The following is an 18989-nucleotide window of genomic DNA, read 5'->3' on the forward strand; positions in this document are numbered from 1 at the left end:
GCGAAACCCTCATCACCCTCTGAGAGTCTGCGCAACTTGGGACTCCGAGCCAAGACATCCTCAAGCGACCAGATTTCAGCAAAACCTACGAACAGAGTCAAATACAAGTGTCAAACGATTTATTGTGTTGTGTTTCCTACCCACACGGCCGCCGCCGGAGGAGCAGCCTTGTGTCGCCTCATCCACGCCTCGCCGTGACGTCACACAGGGCGCCGGGAAATGGCCGCCGGGCTCCTACGTCATTCGGTCGCGCAGAGTTGGCTGTTGCTATACAGTTGCTGGGAGGAGGCGACAAGTAGGGTAGCAGGGGCAAAGATCATGCAGGACAGCGAGAGGTTTCCTGGGCAGCAGAGGCCGCTGGGCTGGCGATGAAAGAAGCAGGGCAGATGCAAAATCTGGAGAGCGAGGGGGCCGGACGGTCAGTCAGCACCCAGACTGGCAGCATGACCGGTGAGTGCCCCGAATCCTCCCGCCACTCGCCTTTCGCTCTCCTCTGTGCGTGTCCCGCCGTTTCACTCTGGGTTCCCTGCCTGGCCGTCTTCGCCTGCGTTTCTGCTCCTGGGTGTCCCATCCCCGCCCTGGGCGCGTCCCCACCTCGGTCACTGGAATCCCTTGGCCCGGCTGCACTGGCTTTTGAAGTTGCGCTCACTACTCCCCTTTACTTTTCCTCCCAGGACCTGGAGCTGGGATCGACGAGCCTGAAAATTACCCAAACTGTGTTTTTTATTAGATTTCAAAATTAACCGCACGCGACGCTTTCCTATATTTCAACTGCTTTTCCTTCTAAGGTCACCGTATTTTTAGGTCTGGGTCCTAACCACTGCCCTTGTTGCAACGCTTCATCACAGTCCAAAGTAAAGGTTGCTCCACGATGATCTCAGATGCAAGGACTTTTCATAACTTTTTTTGGAGTGTTCCCATAGCTACGTGTATCAGCTGTACTATTTTTTTCTGCTGGGTGAAAGAGGGCCCAACTTTGGAAAGTGCTGGAAGACGTTGCCGGCAAGGAGGTTGAAATCAGTCTCCTGATAAGAAAGTGCTTTGATTCTCTTGCACACGAATCCTTTTTCTCTGCTTCCTGCTAAAACAGCTGAGCTAAGGCTGCAGCACCCAAGTGGCATTGATCTTAGTTCTTATTTTCATCATTAGTAAAATGTTAAAGTGTTTGCCCTCTCTTTTGCAGGTGAAATACCAAGGCTTTCTAAAGTCAACCTTTTCACTCTGCTCAGTCTCTGGATGGAGCTCTTCCCATCAGTCAAAAGTCAAAGACAAAAGTCTCAGGTATAATTTGTTTCCTTGGACAGTTTTTCCCCTTAGACAAGCGGTGGTCTAAAATTTGATTTTATTGCTCTAGTTTCGGTCACACTTAAACTCAACAAGGCTTCAAATTTGCAAAATACCTTCATGGTTTAGTGTGATACTTGTAATTCATAGCTGTGATAGTTTCTCTTTCCAGTCTAAAAGTAGAATATGTAGTTACCCTCTCAGACTGCCATCTGTATTTTCTTTGGTCAGGTGTCTGTTAAGGTCTTTGGCCCATTTTTTAATCAGGTTGTTTGTTTTCTTACTGTTGAGTTTTAAGAGTTCTTTATATATTTTGGAGAACAGTCTTTTATCAGATGTGTCTTTTATGATATTTTCTCCTAGTCTGACTTGTCTTCTCATTCTCCTGACATTGTCCTTTTCAGAGAAGTTTTTAATTTTAATGAAGTCCAGCTTATCATTGATTTCTTTCATGCATCATGCCTTTGGTGTTGTAATTAAAAAGTCATCGCCATACTCAAGATCACCTAGGTTTTCTCCTATGGTTATCTTCTAGGAGTGTTATAGTTTTGTATTTTACGTTTAGGTCTATGACGCATTTTGAGTTAGTTTTTGTGAAGGATGTAAGGTCTGTGTGTAGATAAGGAATTCACTTTTCATGATACAATGATATCTCTTGGAGTAGTTTTCTCCCAATACCTATGTAAAATGTTTTATAAATAATAAAACATTATTTAAAATGTTATGCATTTTTATTCCCTATTTTTCAACCACTCCCTTAACCCCCACCCTGGCTCCACATATTATTAATGGCTTTGAGAAAGTTCTTCATTTTCTTCATGGATTTTGAAGTCCTTTATTCTTCCTAGTTATTAACAGCTTAGTATTATTTTATGAAAGTAGAAGACTTCTAAGCTGTTGGGTTTCTTTTTTTTGGTTTGTTTTGGTTTTTGCTGATGAAATTTCTCTTGAAGAGAGAGATTAGAAGCAAATGTTTAGAGATTTAAGCCTTTTAAAAGTGCATTTAAAAAGCTGGGCTTTGCAATGGAGTGTTATTCAACCACGGGAAGGAAAGACATCCTGCCATTTGCAGCACTGTAAATGGACCTTGAGCACATTATGCCAAATGAGATAAGTCAGACAGAGAAAGACAAGTACTGTATGATCTCACTTATATGTAGAATCTAGAAAAGCCAAACTCAGAGAGAGTAAAATGGTGGTTACCATGAGCTGGGGCGGGGGGACAGATGTTGTTTAAGGGTACAAACTTATGAGTAATAAGTAAGCCCTGGAGATCTAATGCACAGTGCAGTGAATGTAGAAAACAATATTGTATTATAATCATCAAATATGCTAAGAGATAGAGGTGCTAATTATTATTATTGTTATTATTTTATTTTTTATTTTTTTTGCTGCACTGGATCTTAGTTGCGGCATGTGGACTTGCTGGTTGTGGCATGCAAGCTCCTAGTTGCGGCATGTGGGATCTAGTTCCCTGACCAGGGATTGAGCCTGGGTCCCCTGCATTGAGAGCGTGGAGTCTTACCCACTGGACCACCAGCGAAGTCCCTAGAGGTGCTAATTATTGCTACAATGGCAATCATATTACAATATATAAATGTATCAAATTAATGTATTATACACCTTAATTTTGCACAATGTTATATGTCAAGTATATTTCAGTTAAAAATAAATTAATTAGGGCTTCCCTGGTGGCACAGTGGTTGAGAGTCCGCCTGCCGATGCAGGGGACACGGGTTCGTGCCCCGGTTCAGGAAGATCCCACATGCCGCGGAGCGGCTAGGCCCGTGAGCCGTGGCCGCTGAGCCTGTGCATCCGGAGCCTGTGCTCCGCAACGGGAGAGGCCACAACAGTGAGAGGCCCGCGTACAGCAAAAATAAATAAATTAAATAAATTAATTAATTAAAAGCTGGGCTTTTTACAAATTGAGTAATAATTTTGAAGAACCTTTTTTAGTATCAAGATTTGGTCTCATTTTAATTCATTCACACCACACACACACACACACACACCACACACACACACACACACACACACACACACACACCAAGAATACATCCTGTTCTTTTTCAGCAGAGGCACATTAAATTAAATAAATAAGTCCACTATTAATTGCACATGATGTTCATAAAGTTGATTAAGATCTTTTTCCTATTAAGAGAAGAAAAATGTTCTTTAAGCTAAAGTAATAAATTTGTTTCACTTAAATTATTTATCCTGCTTTTGCTATACAAATTAAGTCACAGAAGCTCTAAGATGCAATTTCACAAGTACTTGTATTGGAAACATTGCTTCTGACACTTTACAAACCTTTGTCTTTTTAAAAATAAAATATTTTTATGTGTTATGAAAGTAATACATGTTTATTATTATTATTATTATTTTTTGCGGTACGTGGGCCTTTCATTGTTGTGGCCTCTCCCGTTGCGGAGCACAGGCTCCAGATGCGCAGACTCAGTGGCCATGGTTCACGGGCCCGGCCGCTCCACGGCATGTGGGATCTTCCCGGACCGGGGCACGAACCTGTGTCCCCTGCATCGGCAGGCGGACTCTCAACCACTGCGCCACCAGGGAAGCCCCATGTTTATTACTTATAAAATTGACAGAAGAAAAAAAAATCCCTCATAATTCCACCACCTAGAGACTACTAACATTTTTGTGTTGTTTCTCAATCTTTTTTCTCTATTTTCTTTACTCATTTGATATCATTCAATTCTGGATCCTGCCCTTTTCACTTAACATAGGAAAATCCTCATGCTGTAATACTGTCATAAACACTGGAGTGGCAACTTAGTCTAATGCTTTGGGAGTAGCCAGTGGTTTCGCAATTAGCTTGCCTGGGTTCAAATCCTGGCTCCATCTCTTACTAGTTGTGTAACCTTGCGTGAATTACTTTACCTTTTTCTGTGTCATCTTCCTCATCTGTAAAATGGAGTGTTACTGGTACATACTACATGGAACTTCTATTGAAAAATGAATGACTTGATATTTGTAAAGGTCTTAGATAGTGCTTGGTATATACTATGTACTTTATGTACTTGTTATTTTTATTTTTAAATTCAGTTTATTTAAACTAAATTTTTTTTTAAAGTTCACCAATTTCTCCCACCCCCACCCTTATCTTTGTCAACCACCATTCTGTTCTCTGTGTCTGTGAACTTGGGGGTTTTTGTTTGTTTGTTTTTCGATCCCACATATAAGAGAGATCATATGGTATTTGTCTTTCTCTGTCTGACTTACTTCACTTAGCATAATGCTCTTGAGATCCCTGTGTGTTGTTCCAGATGGCAAGATTTCATTGTTTTATGGCTAGATAATATTCCACTGTGTGTGTATGTATATATATGCCACAATTTCTTTATCCATCCATCTGTTGATGGACACTTAGGTTGTTTTCATATTTTGGCTTTTGTAAGTAAATGATGCTTCAGTGAACATTGGGAGTGCATATATCTTTTCAAGTCAGTGTTTTCATCTTCTTTGGATAAATACCCAGAAGTGAAATTGCTGGATCATATTGTAGTTCTATTTTTAATTTTTAGAGGACCCTCCATACTGTTCTCCATAGTGGCTGCACCAACTTACACTCTCACCAACAGTGCCTGACAGCTCCCTTTTCAGCACACCCTAACCCCAACACTTTTCTAGTCTTTTTGATAATAGCCATTCTGACAGGTGTGAGGTGGTATCTCACTGTGGTTCTGATTTGCACTTCCCTGATGATTAATGATGTAGAGTATCCTTTTGTGTACCTGTTGGCCATCTGTATATCTTCTTTGGAAAAATGTGTATTCAGATCTTCTGCCTGTTTTGTAATTGGATTTGTTGGGTTTTTGCTATTGAGTTGTATGAGTTCTTTATATATTTGGGATATTAGCCTTTTGTCAGATATGTGATCGCAAATATTTTCTCCCATTCAGTAGGTTGCCTTTTCGTTTTCTTGATGGCTTCTTTTGCTGTGCAGAAGCTTTTTGGTTTGTTGTATTCCCAGTTGTTTATTTTTGCTTTTGTTGCTTTTGCTCTTGGTGTCAGATTCAAAAAATTGCCAAAATCTATGTCAAGGAGCTTACCACCTGTTTTCTTCTAGGAATTGTATGGTTTTTATTATCATTTTATTGTCCTCTTAATGATTGCATAACAGTCCATTGTAGCAATGTAACATGTTTATTCCCTTATTATTGAACATTTAAATTGTCTGTCACTTTTACCAGTCTTATGGAATTATTAACTTCAACCACTTCAGAATATAACTACTATCTGAGTTTTCTATGTTGTCAAATATTCACAGTGTATGAGTGTGCCTTGAGGATTGTTCAGCAAGTTATATATTGAGTATAAAGAAAAAGAATTTTTAATAATCCAGTCTAAAACTAGATAAATGAGTAGGAGAGAAACTATTTATGAGACTTCTGAGTACTTACTTTTAAGTAAGTACTTAAAAGTTTTGAAGTACAAATCGAGTACTGTTGAACATGGCTGTCATTTAAAAATAGTTCTCTCTCCTACTGGTTTATAGTTTTAAATTTCAGTTAAGTAAGACTTACCTAAATTGCCTGAATGTTACTTTAGTAAGAATTAGAATAACTGCATTGTTCCCTCATATTTCTCTGCACATCACATATTTGTCTTTCTCTCCCTGCTCTTCCCATTGTGTCCTCTGGTGTTGTACCTTATCTTTATGCTGAAAGACCTCACATACTTTTCCAGAACAGAAGTAATATAGGATAACAGTGAAGACAATGGATTTGGGGCTCAGATCCTTGCTTACCCATTTATTAGTTATGTAACCATGTTTGAGATATTGAATCTCTATCCACAGTTTCTTCATCTGCAAAATGGGAATAATCATAGCTACTTTTGTAAAGATTACATGAGGTAATTTAGGGCCTGATACATGGCCAACACTCAGTAAATGTTAGGTATTATTATTATTATCATACATATAATCAGCATCACCACTACTACCATCCACACCCCCATAATTACGTTACCAACATAATTACTTCCTCCACTTCCTGTTCTACTTGAACAGAAACCTCATTCCCAGGACATGGCTTTTCTTGTAAATTTCTTAGAGGTTACTCCTTTTCTAGCATCCAGCCCTTGTTTCAGAAAACCAAGCGGTCAGCATACACCGAGTTTGTCATTCCCACTTTCAAACTTTCTTCAATTTATTGCATATCACACCTACTTTGGGGCTCACAGGATTCTGCTATTTCATTCTGTCATCTACTTACCTCATAATCACTTTCCTGTGTTCTTAAATCATAAGCTCTGTAAGAGCTGCATCCTGAGCAACTGGCTTTATGGCTGGCACATAGAAAGGGTTCAATAAATATTTGTTGAATTAATAAATGAAAAATAAATCTGCTAAGAAAATTTGTGTTCAAAAACTGGTTGCATGGATGGATGGATGGATGAACGAAATTATCCCCTGGTTCAAAACTTTCTACTTCAAGTTTTACTTTTAGAGGAGACTTATGGACATTCCTATATTAGTGTCAACAAAGCTCATGGCTTAAAACAACACAAATGTATATTTTTACAGTTCTATAGATCAGAAGTCCAAAATGGGTCTCACTAGACTAAAATCAAAATGTTGCCAGGGCTGCATTCCTTCTATAGACTCTCAGGGAGAATCTGTTTCCTTGCCTTTTCCTGCTTCTAGAAGCTGCCCACATTCCTTAGCTTGTGAACCTCTTCTTCCACCTTCAATGCCAGCGATGGCGGGATGAGGCTTTTTCATGTTGCATCCCTCTAGCACTGACTCTCCTGCCTCCCTCTTTCACTTTTAGGACCCTTGTGATTACATTGGTAATGTGATTACATTGCCCAGATAATCCAGGACAACCTCCCCATCTCAAGATGATTCGCAACTTTAATTCCGTATGCAACCTTGCCATGTAATATAACATAGCCACAGGCTCCAGGGATTGGGACTGGGAGGTCTTTGGGGGACCGTTATTCTGCCTACCACAATCCATAGTTCACATCCTTGGTACATAGTTCTTCACCTTCCCAGTGCCAGGTAATTTACCTCTATTCCCCTTTTGTCCTTCTTAGCCATGGCCACATTAGGACTTTTCCATTGCTCAAAACTGCCCCAACTCTGAAACCTTAAACTACAGAATTTTATTTTCAGTTCTTCTGTATTTTGGAAAAGTATTCAGGGGTCAGATTATAAAAGCCTTATTTACTAGGTTGAGTAGCCTGAACTTGAACCTGAACAAAGCAGGAAGTCGATACAGAGTTTCATCGAGGAAAAAAATAAATGGCCACAGCCAAAGAAACCAGTTTTTAAATAGGAAATATTGAATTAATCACATCTTATGTACTAATCTTTTTTCCCCCCCTTAATCTGCGTTTAATTAGGAAAGGGAGGAAGGAAAGCATGGACCCTTAGGAGATAATGAAGAGATGGCCAGAGTATCTACTGACAAAAAACAGGTGAATTTTTATGATTTAAAAAAAAAGCATAGGCTCATAATAACAAAGCAAAAGGAATGGTATAAAGTAGAATAAAAGTCTCTTTTATACTCAAGTTCCCCATTCCCACTTCCAAGAGAGTTTTTGTATCCTCTTCTAAAAATCATACATTTACAAGACTATACATGTCTCTCCAAAGGTTGGGGGTGGTGAGGGAGAACAGATGGGATTATGTATTTTGTAATATGTTCCTACATCTTGCTCTTTCTTAAAATTTTTCAAATTTAACTCTTCTCACCTTCCCATATTAGTTTACATAGATGTGTTGAGAAACACTCTTCATGTTCTTTCAAACTCCAACACATCCTGCTGGTCTTGCCAAGAATGCAAGGCCCTAACTGTTCTTTACCTAGGCCATTTCTCAAGAGTTGTGTTTGCCGCAAGCAACCTTGAGGGTTGAGATAATGTCTCCCTCTGGGACATAGAGCAGGTTTGCTCACTATTTGCAATAAAACATAACAGATTCCCGAGCTCAGTGTTCCTCTCCTGTAACACAACCCGCTTCATGTCCAGGAATCCATATGGACCCATCTGCATGACCCCTTGTGGGACTTGGGGGCAAGGGAACCATCACAAACATGATGTCACATGGCTTGCTGTGCTGTGAACCATAAAGTCCTTTGTTTCTGACCCAGGAGTTTCATGTCTTCTGCTAGCATCCATGAAACAGTAACAGGCTAACTTACTAGCTTGTAAGTACGGTAAAATCAAAGCCCAAACCTGGCAAGATGAGCCTTGTTCTTTTTAATATTGCATAGTATTTCCTTGCTATTTTAATCTTTTGAGTTTTCCAGACAGATTCTGATTCATTGGGTGTGAAGTGGAGACATGTATATTTTGAAAAAAGTTACCTTGATGATTCTGATGTACATTCCTGGAGATTTCCTGACTATTTCTGAGAGTGAGTCTCTCAAATGCCCAAAAGAATATAGAAATAATTTATTTTAGAATAGTTAGATGTTTTTAATTATAAGAAAGGCAAAAGGGAAGAGTCGTGAATTGCCATTTAAGTAAATGTACTACTTCATGTACAAACCAGACTGTCCTCTCTTGCCTATGTTTTAATGTAAAACTCTGTGACTAGGATTACATAGACACTTGCCAAGATGTTAGTGAAGTGAAGCAAAATCAGGATCCAGAACAGTGATTCACTGCGAAGATTCAGTCTTCTGGGAGTTGGAGTAAGTGGAAGTATCGAAATGGAATGCAACTTAGGCTTTTATTGGTTTTGTTTTGTTTTCAGTTTGGGATGGAAAAATCTTGGTCTCAAACTTGATATTTTGGCCTTAACTAGAAACAAAATGGAAAAAAAAAAAAGATATTTTCTGAAGTGAAAAGGACTCTAGACAAAAAAGTGATAAACTTGGCCTAAAAGATTGTTCCAATAAAAAAATAAATTGTTGAGTATGTTTCCCATTTTTTAGGAATAATTTTTTTTAAAGCCTTTTGTGGTCAGGGTTTCTGGCTTTATTTCTGTCTGCATAACTACTTAGAAAATCTAAAGCTAAAATCATTTAATTGCAGCCATTTCCATTGGTCACAATTGGTTCATTTAAATAAAAGTAGCTCTAGTCTACTGAGATCTTTTGATAAGGCCTCATCAGTGGCAATTTTTTTAAAAGCTTGCTGGAAGTATTTAGAAGTAGATACTAACATATACTTTATGTTTGAGGAACATAAAGCTCTTAAGAAATTTTGAGATAGGGAGGGGGGAAGGAGTCAAGGTAAATTTAAGGCTTATATTAAAAGCCAGTATAGGCAGGTCTTTCATATTTAATCTATGTTTTTGGACATATATTTTGTAAGGGAAGGATTTTTATATTCCTTTTAAATGTCCAGAATGTTTAGGAGATGGGTGATTACCTCTGAAAGGGAATTCTATGAAATCTTCTCTGTTCCTTCACATTTCACAAAGTATCATTCTCCATAGTTTCAAAAATTTATACTCATAATTGAAACCGAAACTTGACTATTTTAGTAAATACAGCTTTGGTCTGATCTTTAAAGTGATTTCAAATGTGTCCTATTGGGAATAACTGTAGAGTAAAATCCCTTTGAAAGGGAGTAGGGAATAATGGACACTGTTCTCAGCCCAGGTCCCCCTCATATTGTAAAATCCCTTATGAACCCAAGGATTAGGTTTACATTCCTTACTTCAGGATCTTTTGCTGTGAAAACAGTGTAGACTGTTTTGTGGCTTATGTAGAACTGATTTTTTTTTTTTTTTTTTGCGGTACGCGGGCCTCTCACCGCTGCAGCCTCTCGCGTTTCGGAGCAGAGGCTCCGGACGCGCAGGCCCAGCGGCCATGGCTCACGGGCCCAGCCGCTCCGCGGCATGTGGGATCCTCCCGGACCGGGGCACTAACCTGTGACCCCTGCGTCGGCAGGCGGACTCTCAACCACTGCAACACCAGGGAAGCCCTGTAGAACTGATTTTTAACCTTAGTCTATTCTATCTGATATTAATATTGTTATAGCAGCTTATTTGATTAGTATCTGTGTAAGTTAGGACACTTTAGGTATAAAGTAACCACTCTTCAGAACTCCAGCCAGTGCTCAGCCTCGGGGGCTTAAAGCAAAGTCGGCCCAGTCCCTTACTGTGGGTGGGAAACTGCTGAGATAGCTGCACTTTACTGCTTATGCTTTTGAGTTCTGTCTTCCTTTCTAACACCTGAGGGTTATGTCTTCCTTTCTTTTGAGCTTGACTATGCATTTTAAAACATTTTTAAAATTATAAATAATCTATATATTTGTAGGAGGTGGGTCCTACCACATTAGGCTAGACTGCCATAGTCCTAAAGATTGTTAGAGTCAATTTTTAGAAAGAAGTTGAGAATTATCTTTATTTTAGTCAGTATTTAAAATATTTAAAAATTTAGTAGATGTAAGCTATCGTATATAGGATGGATAAACAACAAGGTCCCTGTATAGCACAGAGAACTATATTCAATATCCTATCATAAACCATAATGGAAAAGAATATTTAAAAAAAAAGAATGTATATATATGTATAGCTGAATCACTTTGCTTTACAGCAGTAATTAACACAACATTGTAAATCAACTATACTTCAATAAAAAAAATTTTTTTGAAAAATTAATATGACCTCTGATTTAGTTCTGCCTTTTACCATCTATGGGTCTTTCAGAAAATCATGTAAACTCTGGGCTTCACTTATTCATGTGTAAAATCACAGGGTTTTCCAAGTTTTTCCTTATTATGTAGAAGCTTAATACTAAGTAGTCTTAGACTAGATTAAGAAACAAGTCAAATCGACTTCATTATTGCTCTTTACTAGGTTAAAATGTATTCATTTTTTACTAGGGTAAATTTATGATAATTAAATGCATAATTGTTTGGTTAATAAAGTCTAGATTTAGAAAATTTCTGGTAGAAAGTCAACATTAAACTTTCAGAAAAATTTTTGGACCTAATGAGAAATGTGCTTTTGTTCAAACTGTGTTCAGATGAAGAATTAAACAAAACTTTCATTTTATTAATAAATCAAGTATAATCCATGATACGATCATTAGATATTATAACTAATCACATAAATTATAAAATAAATTATTATTTTGTATCTTAATGTAGGTGAAGAGAACTGGTCTTGTGGTGGTGAAAAACATGAAAATTGTTGGTCTCCACTGTTCAAGTGAAGATTTACATGCTGGGAAAATCGCTCTGATAAAACATGGGTCAAGGTTGAAAAACTGTGATCTTTATTTTTCCAGAAAACCATGTTCTGCTTGTTTGAAAATGATTGTAAATGGTAAGTGCAGATAAGGCTTTGTTGGAGATTAATAGCATTTTTCTGAGAACAAATCAAGTGGGAACAAATTGCCTAAATACCACAGAGATAATTTAAAAATATAAATATATATCTGAAGACAGTTTGATGTACTGTAAGAAGAAGAGTCGGAAAACATGGATTCTGGTCTCAGCTCTGTCACTAACTAGTTAGATGACCCTCAGTGTATTGGTAGATTTAATACTAGCTGCTATAACAAATAAACATCAACATTTCAGTGGCTTAATACACTAGATACTTACCACCCATGTAATAGTCCAGTGCAAGTGTTGCTGAACAGCAGACAGCTATTCTCCATGTGGTTGATCCGTGGTTCTAGGCATCTTCTGTCTTGTTGCTACTGTCATCCTTCTGGCCTCCTCTGCATCTAGAGACAGAGAGTAGAGAAGGCATACCTGCTTCTTAAAAACCCTGGCCTGGAAGTCACAGACATCATTTCTGTTCACATCCATTGTGGGAACTGTGTAGTTTCTGGCTGGGCGGCTGCCTCCCAATGACTACTTTACCCTTTGGAAGGAGGAGAACAAAGTATTAACATATAGCTATCTATCTCTGCCACTCTGGGCTACTCACTAATCCTCTTTGTGCTTATGATTCTATTTTGCACCCAGGTAAGTATTCAGACCACTTTCCTATTTAAAAAATAGTATATCTTTTACATAGGCACTGTGATGATTGTGATTTATAATATGAATTATATACTTAGTCTTCATTCCATTCTGGACACAGAGCAACTAAAATCTTTTGAATTTCCTGAGTGTTAAGAATGAGAAAGGTATCTTTTGTTATTCATAACAAGTCCCTTTCCACCATTACTGAGTTTATGTTAATGAAGTAACTTTTGGGAATCCCCTATGGATGGGGCCTGGTTGCCAGGGGAACCAGCCAGGTGACTAGAGGGTTGGAACTTGCAGCCTAACCCCCACCAGACCTCTGGGGAGGAGAGCCGGGCTATAGTTTGAGTTCAAACACCAATGGCCAGTGATCTAATCAATCATGCCTATGTAATGAAGCTTCCTTAAAACCCAAAAGGACACGGTTCAGAGAGCTTCTGGGGAAAAAAAGGCTAATGTAGTTCCTAATCCTTTCCCTCAAGCTGTTATTTGGGGGCAAAAAGGGGCAAAAACCAATTTAATGTAATACATCATGTAATACCAAATGAGTAATAACAGCTGTAAATGATATATGAGCTCAGAGGAGAGACAAGTGATCCCTGCAGGCTGGCATGTTATAAATAGCTGGGGCTTAAGCTGGACCTTCATGGGTCAGATGTAGAGGAGGAGGACACATTCCTGGTCAGGAGGACAATGCATGCGGGGTCATCAAGTTGTGAGAAGCAGGGTTCTGGGGGTCAGTGTTCGGGGTGGAAAATTATTCTTGAAGAGAATAGTGGCAGAAGGATTATAATAATAGGTTGGGGCCTTAATGGAGAACTTTGAAAAACTGTCTGGCCTTTGGGCTTTATCTTATAGAACAGAGTTGCTAAATTTGCTTTGAGGAAGAGCTGTTTTTGTTTATATCAAAGTCTTAAGAGTAATGATCAGATCGGTGATCAGGGCAGTTCCCTTAAGCTACAAGTGGAAGCACTTCCAGAAGAAATGGTCATGTGGCTAGAGTCTCCTGGCCTGCATCGAGTATTTCAAGCTGGTAAGTAGGTACCTATGATAAGTTATTAGATTCTGTAGTCTTTCCCCTGCAATTACGAATAGAGAAGGTAAGTGTGATAGTGGTGGTGGCATTTTTTTCTCCTTTTCCCATTGAAGAGTTTTGAGCAGGATGTAACATGATTAAGATGATTATTTGTTGTTGTTATTGAATTAGAACATGGAAAGATAAAGAGCTTGAGAGCTTGGTTAGTAGACTTGCATTAGATAAGGTGTAAAATAGGGTTCAGGTGGCAGCATTGATCTAGAAAGGAAAGAATGTGAAAGAACCAGACATTTGTGGACTGATCTCTTCTAGAGTCAAGAGAGAAGAATGAATAAAAGTCGTGTTTTGCGCTGAGTTGACTACACTTAAAGCACTCTCAATAGCCTCAGAAGCCAAGAATTAGAAAAATGGAAGAGTACGAGTAATTCACCATTGCTTGTGTCTTTGAGTTCAGACACTTAAACCTTGCAAGAGAGATAATGAAATGTGGAAAATAAGGAAGGACATGCAATGGAAATGCTTTTATGCTGGTATTAGAGCCATATATAAATAAAATTGCTATGTTTGATTAGGCTTATACGTTATTTACTTATCTTGGAAAGGGGCATGGTTTAACCCCATGCTCTAGCTAACTTATTTCAGTTATAATTACTGTTACCTCAGTTACAAAGCAAACATTTCTAAAGCATAGTGGTTCTCAAAGTGTGGTCTGTGACCTCCTCATGGTCCACAAGGTCAAAACTATTTTCATAATAATACTACATTTATGCTAATAGTACTAAAAAAATGTTGAGTAAGACTACTGTTGCAGTTGTATGAATCAAGGCAATAGTAGTAGTCATTGTACTCTTACATAGCCACCTATTTGGAGTTAAAAAAAAAGGTGGAGGGTGTGGAGTTTCATGTAAGAATGTCATTGATGAAACAGTAAAAAAAAAAAAAAAAATCAATTTTATTAAACCCAACCCTTAGTACGCATCTTTTTAAGATTCTGTATGAGAAAATAGGAGGTGGACATAAAGCACTTTTGCTATAAACCTAAGTATGAAGTTTGCCTTAAGGAAAACCGCTTATGCAATTGTTTGAGTCACAAACTGAATTATCCAATTTTTTTCATGGAACACCATGAACTAACAAACCATAGTTACTCAGACTTGGCTATTGGGCAGACATTTTCTCAAAACTGAATGAAGTGAAACCGTCACTTCCAGGAAAACAACTGACAGCATTTATTGCCACTGATAAAATTTGAGCCTTCAAGTGAAAATTAGAATTGAAAAACTCCTGTCTGCCATCATCATAAGCTTACAGCTTCCCACTGCTTAAAGACTCTTCTGATGAGATTGGTGGTTATATTAATGATTTTTTTTTTTTTAAGTATTGTGAAATCAGTAAACTCTTGTTTTCCAAATGACCAGTGCATGACGCTAGAAAATCATGCGTGAGTGAAAGAGCCATTCTAAGTGTAAGATAGACCAGAGGACTTTAACAGTACAAAAAGTTTGTTGTGTGACTTCAGATTCCACACTGTTACTCACCTCTAAGAAACTATCCCTTCTCAAAATTTTATGTAGTGTGAAGAATATTCATAATTATTTGAAATGGCTGTTAAAATACTCCTTTTTTAACTGCGTATCATGTGAGGCCGGACACTTTTTATATATACTTCAATGAAAAGCTAAGGCAAGAGGTTGAAAGCAGAAGCAGACTTGAGAACCCAACTATCTTCTATTCAGCCGGATAATAAAGAGATTTGTATAAACTTTAATGCCATTCTTCTCAACTGGTGTTTGTTTTGGAAAATTGTTATTTTTTATTGAACTATGTTATTTATATTAATTTATGATGGTTCTTATTGCTATTTTTAATGAATTAATTAATATTTTAAAATTTTGTTTAAATTTTCTAATGCAGAAAGTATCAGTAGATATAGTCCACATAAACAAAAACTCTTTGGGGTCCTCAGCGATTTTTAAGAGTGTAACAGAGTCTGAGACCAAAAATTTGAGAACCTTTGCTGTAGCTTCTGCTACTAGTACATGAAAATACGTTTAAACATTGGTCATCCCCTCTTCTTGAATCAAGATTACTAGAAGCAACCAGAATGCTTAGATGAAAGATTGATCATTACTGCTGGTTAGGAAATGAATTATGAGAACTCCAACAGAGGGAAAAAGAAACAGCCAGAGGAAACATTCTGATAGCTTTGAGGCCTTCAAGATTACTTTACAGCCCAAGGCACAGTAAGGGTCCGTAGTAGGAGGGAGTAGATAGAAATGTGTGTTTGTTTAACTCGAATTTTTTAGTTCATCTATATCTTTGAATGAAGAGAACGTGTGGGCCATCTGCCTGTTCACTTCTGGGCACAATTATCAAAAACATAAATGCCTCTCCTAGCAGAAGTTACATGAGACACTAGCAAAGGCGTTTCTTTGTTGTAAAATAGTAACTAATTGATAAACATTTATGTGCTTAGTTTTGTATAAGGCATCTCATCGTTCATTCTCAAACACAAATTAAAAACTTTTTTCATATTTGTTACCCAGTTTTGTTTTCTCTTTTGTAAATTGTTCATATATTTTGCCTCTCTTGGAGGCTTTATTCTTGTCAATTCATATGTGCTCTTAGTGGATTAAAATCTCTGTATATCAAAGATTACTAACCTTTTCTCTGTTACATTTATTGAAAAATGTTCCTTCTAGTTTGTTGTTTTGTCTTCAATTTTGTGGACTTAAAAACAATTAATATTGCTTCCTCTCCCTGCGCTTCCCTGCTGCCCTCACATTACAAATTCTTTGTGCACGTTTTGGATAACTGCATATTTTATTATGAGGAAAACTGTAATGTGTTAAACCATTCCTCTATTTTGGCCATTTAGATTTTTTCTATGTTTTTACTGTTTTAAACAATGCTGCACTAAACATATGCATGCATGAATTTTCTTTTGTCTTTATTTCAAATATTTTCTTAGAAGAGCTTCCCAGAGGAAGAGTTTAGAGTACAGGTACATTTTTCATGTGTGGATGAATTGTTTGTTTCAGGTACAAAACTCTAGCCAGTATCAGTTATGTTATGGTATTTCTAAAAGCTGCCATTTGATTACTTGGAGGACTCTGGTATATAGTCCTATCTCTGGGCTTTGGGACCACACTTAGCAGAGGTAGTGATTCCACAGATACCTTCCATGGGTTTTGTTGTCGGCAAACTTTTCCTATAAAGGGCCAGATAGTAAGTATTTTAGGCTTTGCAAGCCGTAGGGTATCCATACAGCCATTCAGCTCTCAACTCAGCTACTCCATTGTAGTACAGAAACAGCCAGAGACAATGTCAAAGATTAGGTTTGTCTGTGTTTCCACAAATCTTTATAGGCACTGAAATTTGGGTTTTATATGATTTTCATGTCACAAAATAGTTTTCTTTTGATTTTCCAACTATTTAAAACTGCGAAATCCATTGTTGGACCTGCAAGCTGTATAAAATAGGCAACAGGACAGATTTGGCCTGTGGCCGTAGTTTGCCAGCACTTGGGCTCTATTATTGGTGACTTGGTAATAGACTTTTATTATATTGGGACCTTTGGACCTACTGCAGTGATATGGTGGATTTATCAAGAAAACCCTTAATTTCAGCATGCATCTGATAACTACCGTTCATATTTTGTGTTTCAGCTGGAGTTAACCGAATTTCCTATTGGCCTGCTGATCCAGAAATAAGCTTGCTTACTGAGGCTTCTAGTTCTGAAGATGCAAAGTTAGATGCCAAAGCAGTGGAAAGATTGAAGTCAAACAGTCGGGCCCATGTGTGTGTCTTACTTCAGCCTTTGGTGTGTTACATGGTGCAGTTTGTAGAGGAGACCTCTTACAAATGTGACTTTATTCAAAAAATTTCAAAAACATTGCCTGACACTACCATTGACTTTTATTCTGAATGTAAACAAGAAAGAATAAAAGAATATGAAATGATATTTTTGGTTTCCGGAGAAGAAATGCATAAGCAAATACTGATGACTATAGGTTTGGAGAACCTGTGTGAAAATCCGTACTTTAGCAATCTAAGACAGAACATGAAAGACCTTATCCTACTTTTGGCCACAGTAGCTTCCAGTGTGCCCAACTTTAAACACTACGGATTTTATTGTAGCAATACCGAACAGATTAACGAAATTCACAATCAGAGTTTGCCGCAAGAAATTGCAAGGCACTGCATGGTTCAGGCAAGGTTATTGGCATATCGAACTGGTGAGTTTATACACTTAGTTCATAAATCGGGGCTGCTTGGGTCGTATTTGTCTCAGAAGTAAAGTATTCATTTCATCTATGGTAGCGTTTATTGACTCTTAGATACTGAGGTTTTGTTGGTCATACAAATAAAGAGAAGTTAGTGAGACCCTTGAGTAGACAACTCTTAGAGTAGTTTTAGGATTTCTTGTGGCCTATATCAGGTGCTACATTTATAAATCAGGATCTGATTAGGCCCTTTCTGCTTCTTGCTTTTATCATTTCACAGTTGAATGAGCCCTCCGCTAGATAGGACAAAAAGAGAGGGGAGAGAGAACCAGAATTATTCTTTTTTTTCTTAACTCTTCAATATTCTGTAGGTATTCAGTATTTAGTAAAAACTTAAAAAATCTTTAAACTAAAAATATGAATTCAAAATAACAAATAGAATCAAAGTAAAGGAGATTTTTTCATATTCTTCCAATTTCTGGTATGTCTTCAATCAGCAAGTGGAGAAATCAAACATTTTTACTTTATTATATTAAGTTGTACCTGAGTAAGTATGTGAAAAAGGAAAATATTACTTGGGAATTTTCTCTATCATGATAAAAGGCGGTATCTGTATTTCCAATTATAGAACAGTGTTTTTACATCTCAGCAGACATAACATTTTTCAAAGTAGAATCATGATCACTTTTTTTTTTACATCTTTATTGGAGTATAATTGCTTTACAATGGTGTGTTTCTGCTTTATAACAAAGTGAATCAGTTATACATATGTTCCATATCTCTTCCCTCTTGTGTCTCCCTCCCTCCCACCCTCCCTATCCCACCCCTCCAGGCGGTCACAAAGCACCGAGCTGATCTCCCTGTGCTATGCGGCTGCTTCCCACTAGCTATCTACCTTATGTTTGGTAGTGTATATATGTCCGTGCCTCTCGCTGGCTTTGTCACAGCTTACCCTTCCCCCTCCCCACATGATCACTTTTTAAAATGCAACTTTGAAATAAGGAAAAGAAAATGCAGGCAGGAGGAACAGTAGAGTAAGATTTGGTGAGTAGGCTATAGTAGGAATTTTTAAACTTATCCCAAGAAAGAAGGAGAAGAGAGAAAATCTTCAGAAAAAGTCCATACAAATGCCACTGGTCTGCAGTATATGCTCAACAAAAGACCACAGGTTGAAGTAATTTCAGTAAAATGGAGGTTTTCAAATGGCAGCATGTTAGAATCACCCTAGAAACTTTTATTAAAAGTAAGAATGCTCAAATTCTAACCCAGACCTACTAAACCTGGTCCCTAAGGGTATGTCCTAGGTCTGTGAATTTTTAACTTTCTGTAAGGGATTCCAACATTCAGCAGGGTTAATAATCACTTGATTCTTATTAAAGAATTTGATTCTACTATAGGCACAAACTACATGATGCCAAACAACTGTATTCTGTAAAGGTCTGACTTAATGTAAGTGTCTTGTATCGTGGGCTCTATGTTAGTCTCTGCCAACTCCAGCTTTATAAAGAATTTTTCTCCCAACCATTCTGGAAGGA

The 18989-nt window shown here is 37.8% G+C and overlaps 1 protein-coding gene across 2 annotated transcripts in view; it reads left to right on the plus strand.

Moving 5' to 3' along the window:
• Positions 1-216: 216 nt before the first annotated feature.
• Positions 217-18989, plus strand: part of CDADC1 (cytidine and dCMP deaminase domain containing 1) — a 45691-nt gene continuing 26918 nt past the window's right edge. The window contains exons 1-5 of one of the 2 annotated variants that reach the window (XM_067713878.1): positions 218-450; positions 1184-1281; positions 7657-7731; positions 11362-11539; positions 16897-17466. In XM_067713878.1, the coding sequence (XP_067569979.1) occupies positions 369-450; positions 1184-1281; positions 7657-7731; positions 11362-11539; positions 16897-17466 (1003 nt within the window). In that variant the 5' untranslated portion in view covers positions 218-368. Of the gene's footprint in view, positions 451-1183; positions 1282-7656; positions 7732-11361; positions 11540-16896; positions 17467-18989 lie in introns of both variants that reach the window. The other variant, XM_067713879.1, reaches the window with a different exon arrangement.

The sequence above is a fragment of the Pseudorca crassidens genome, chromosome 18 (genome assembly GCF_039906515.1).
Source record: "Pseudorca crassidens isolate mPseCra1 chromosome 18, mPseCra1.hap1, whole genome shotgun sequence".
NCBI lineage: Eukaryota > Metazoa > Chordata > Mammalia > Artiodactyla > Delphinidae > Pseudorca > Pseudorca crassidens.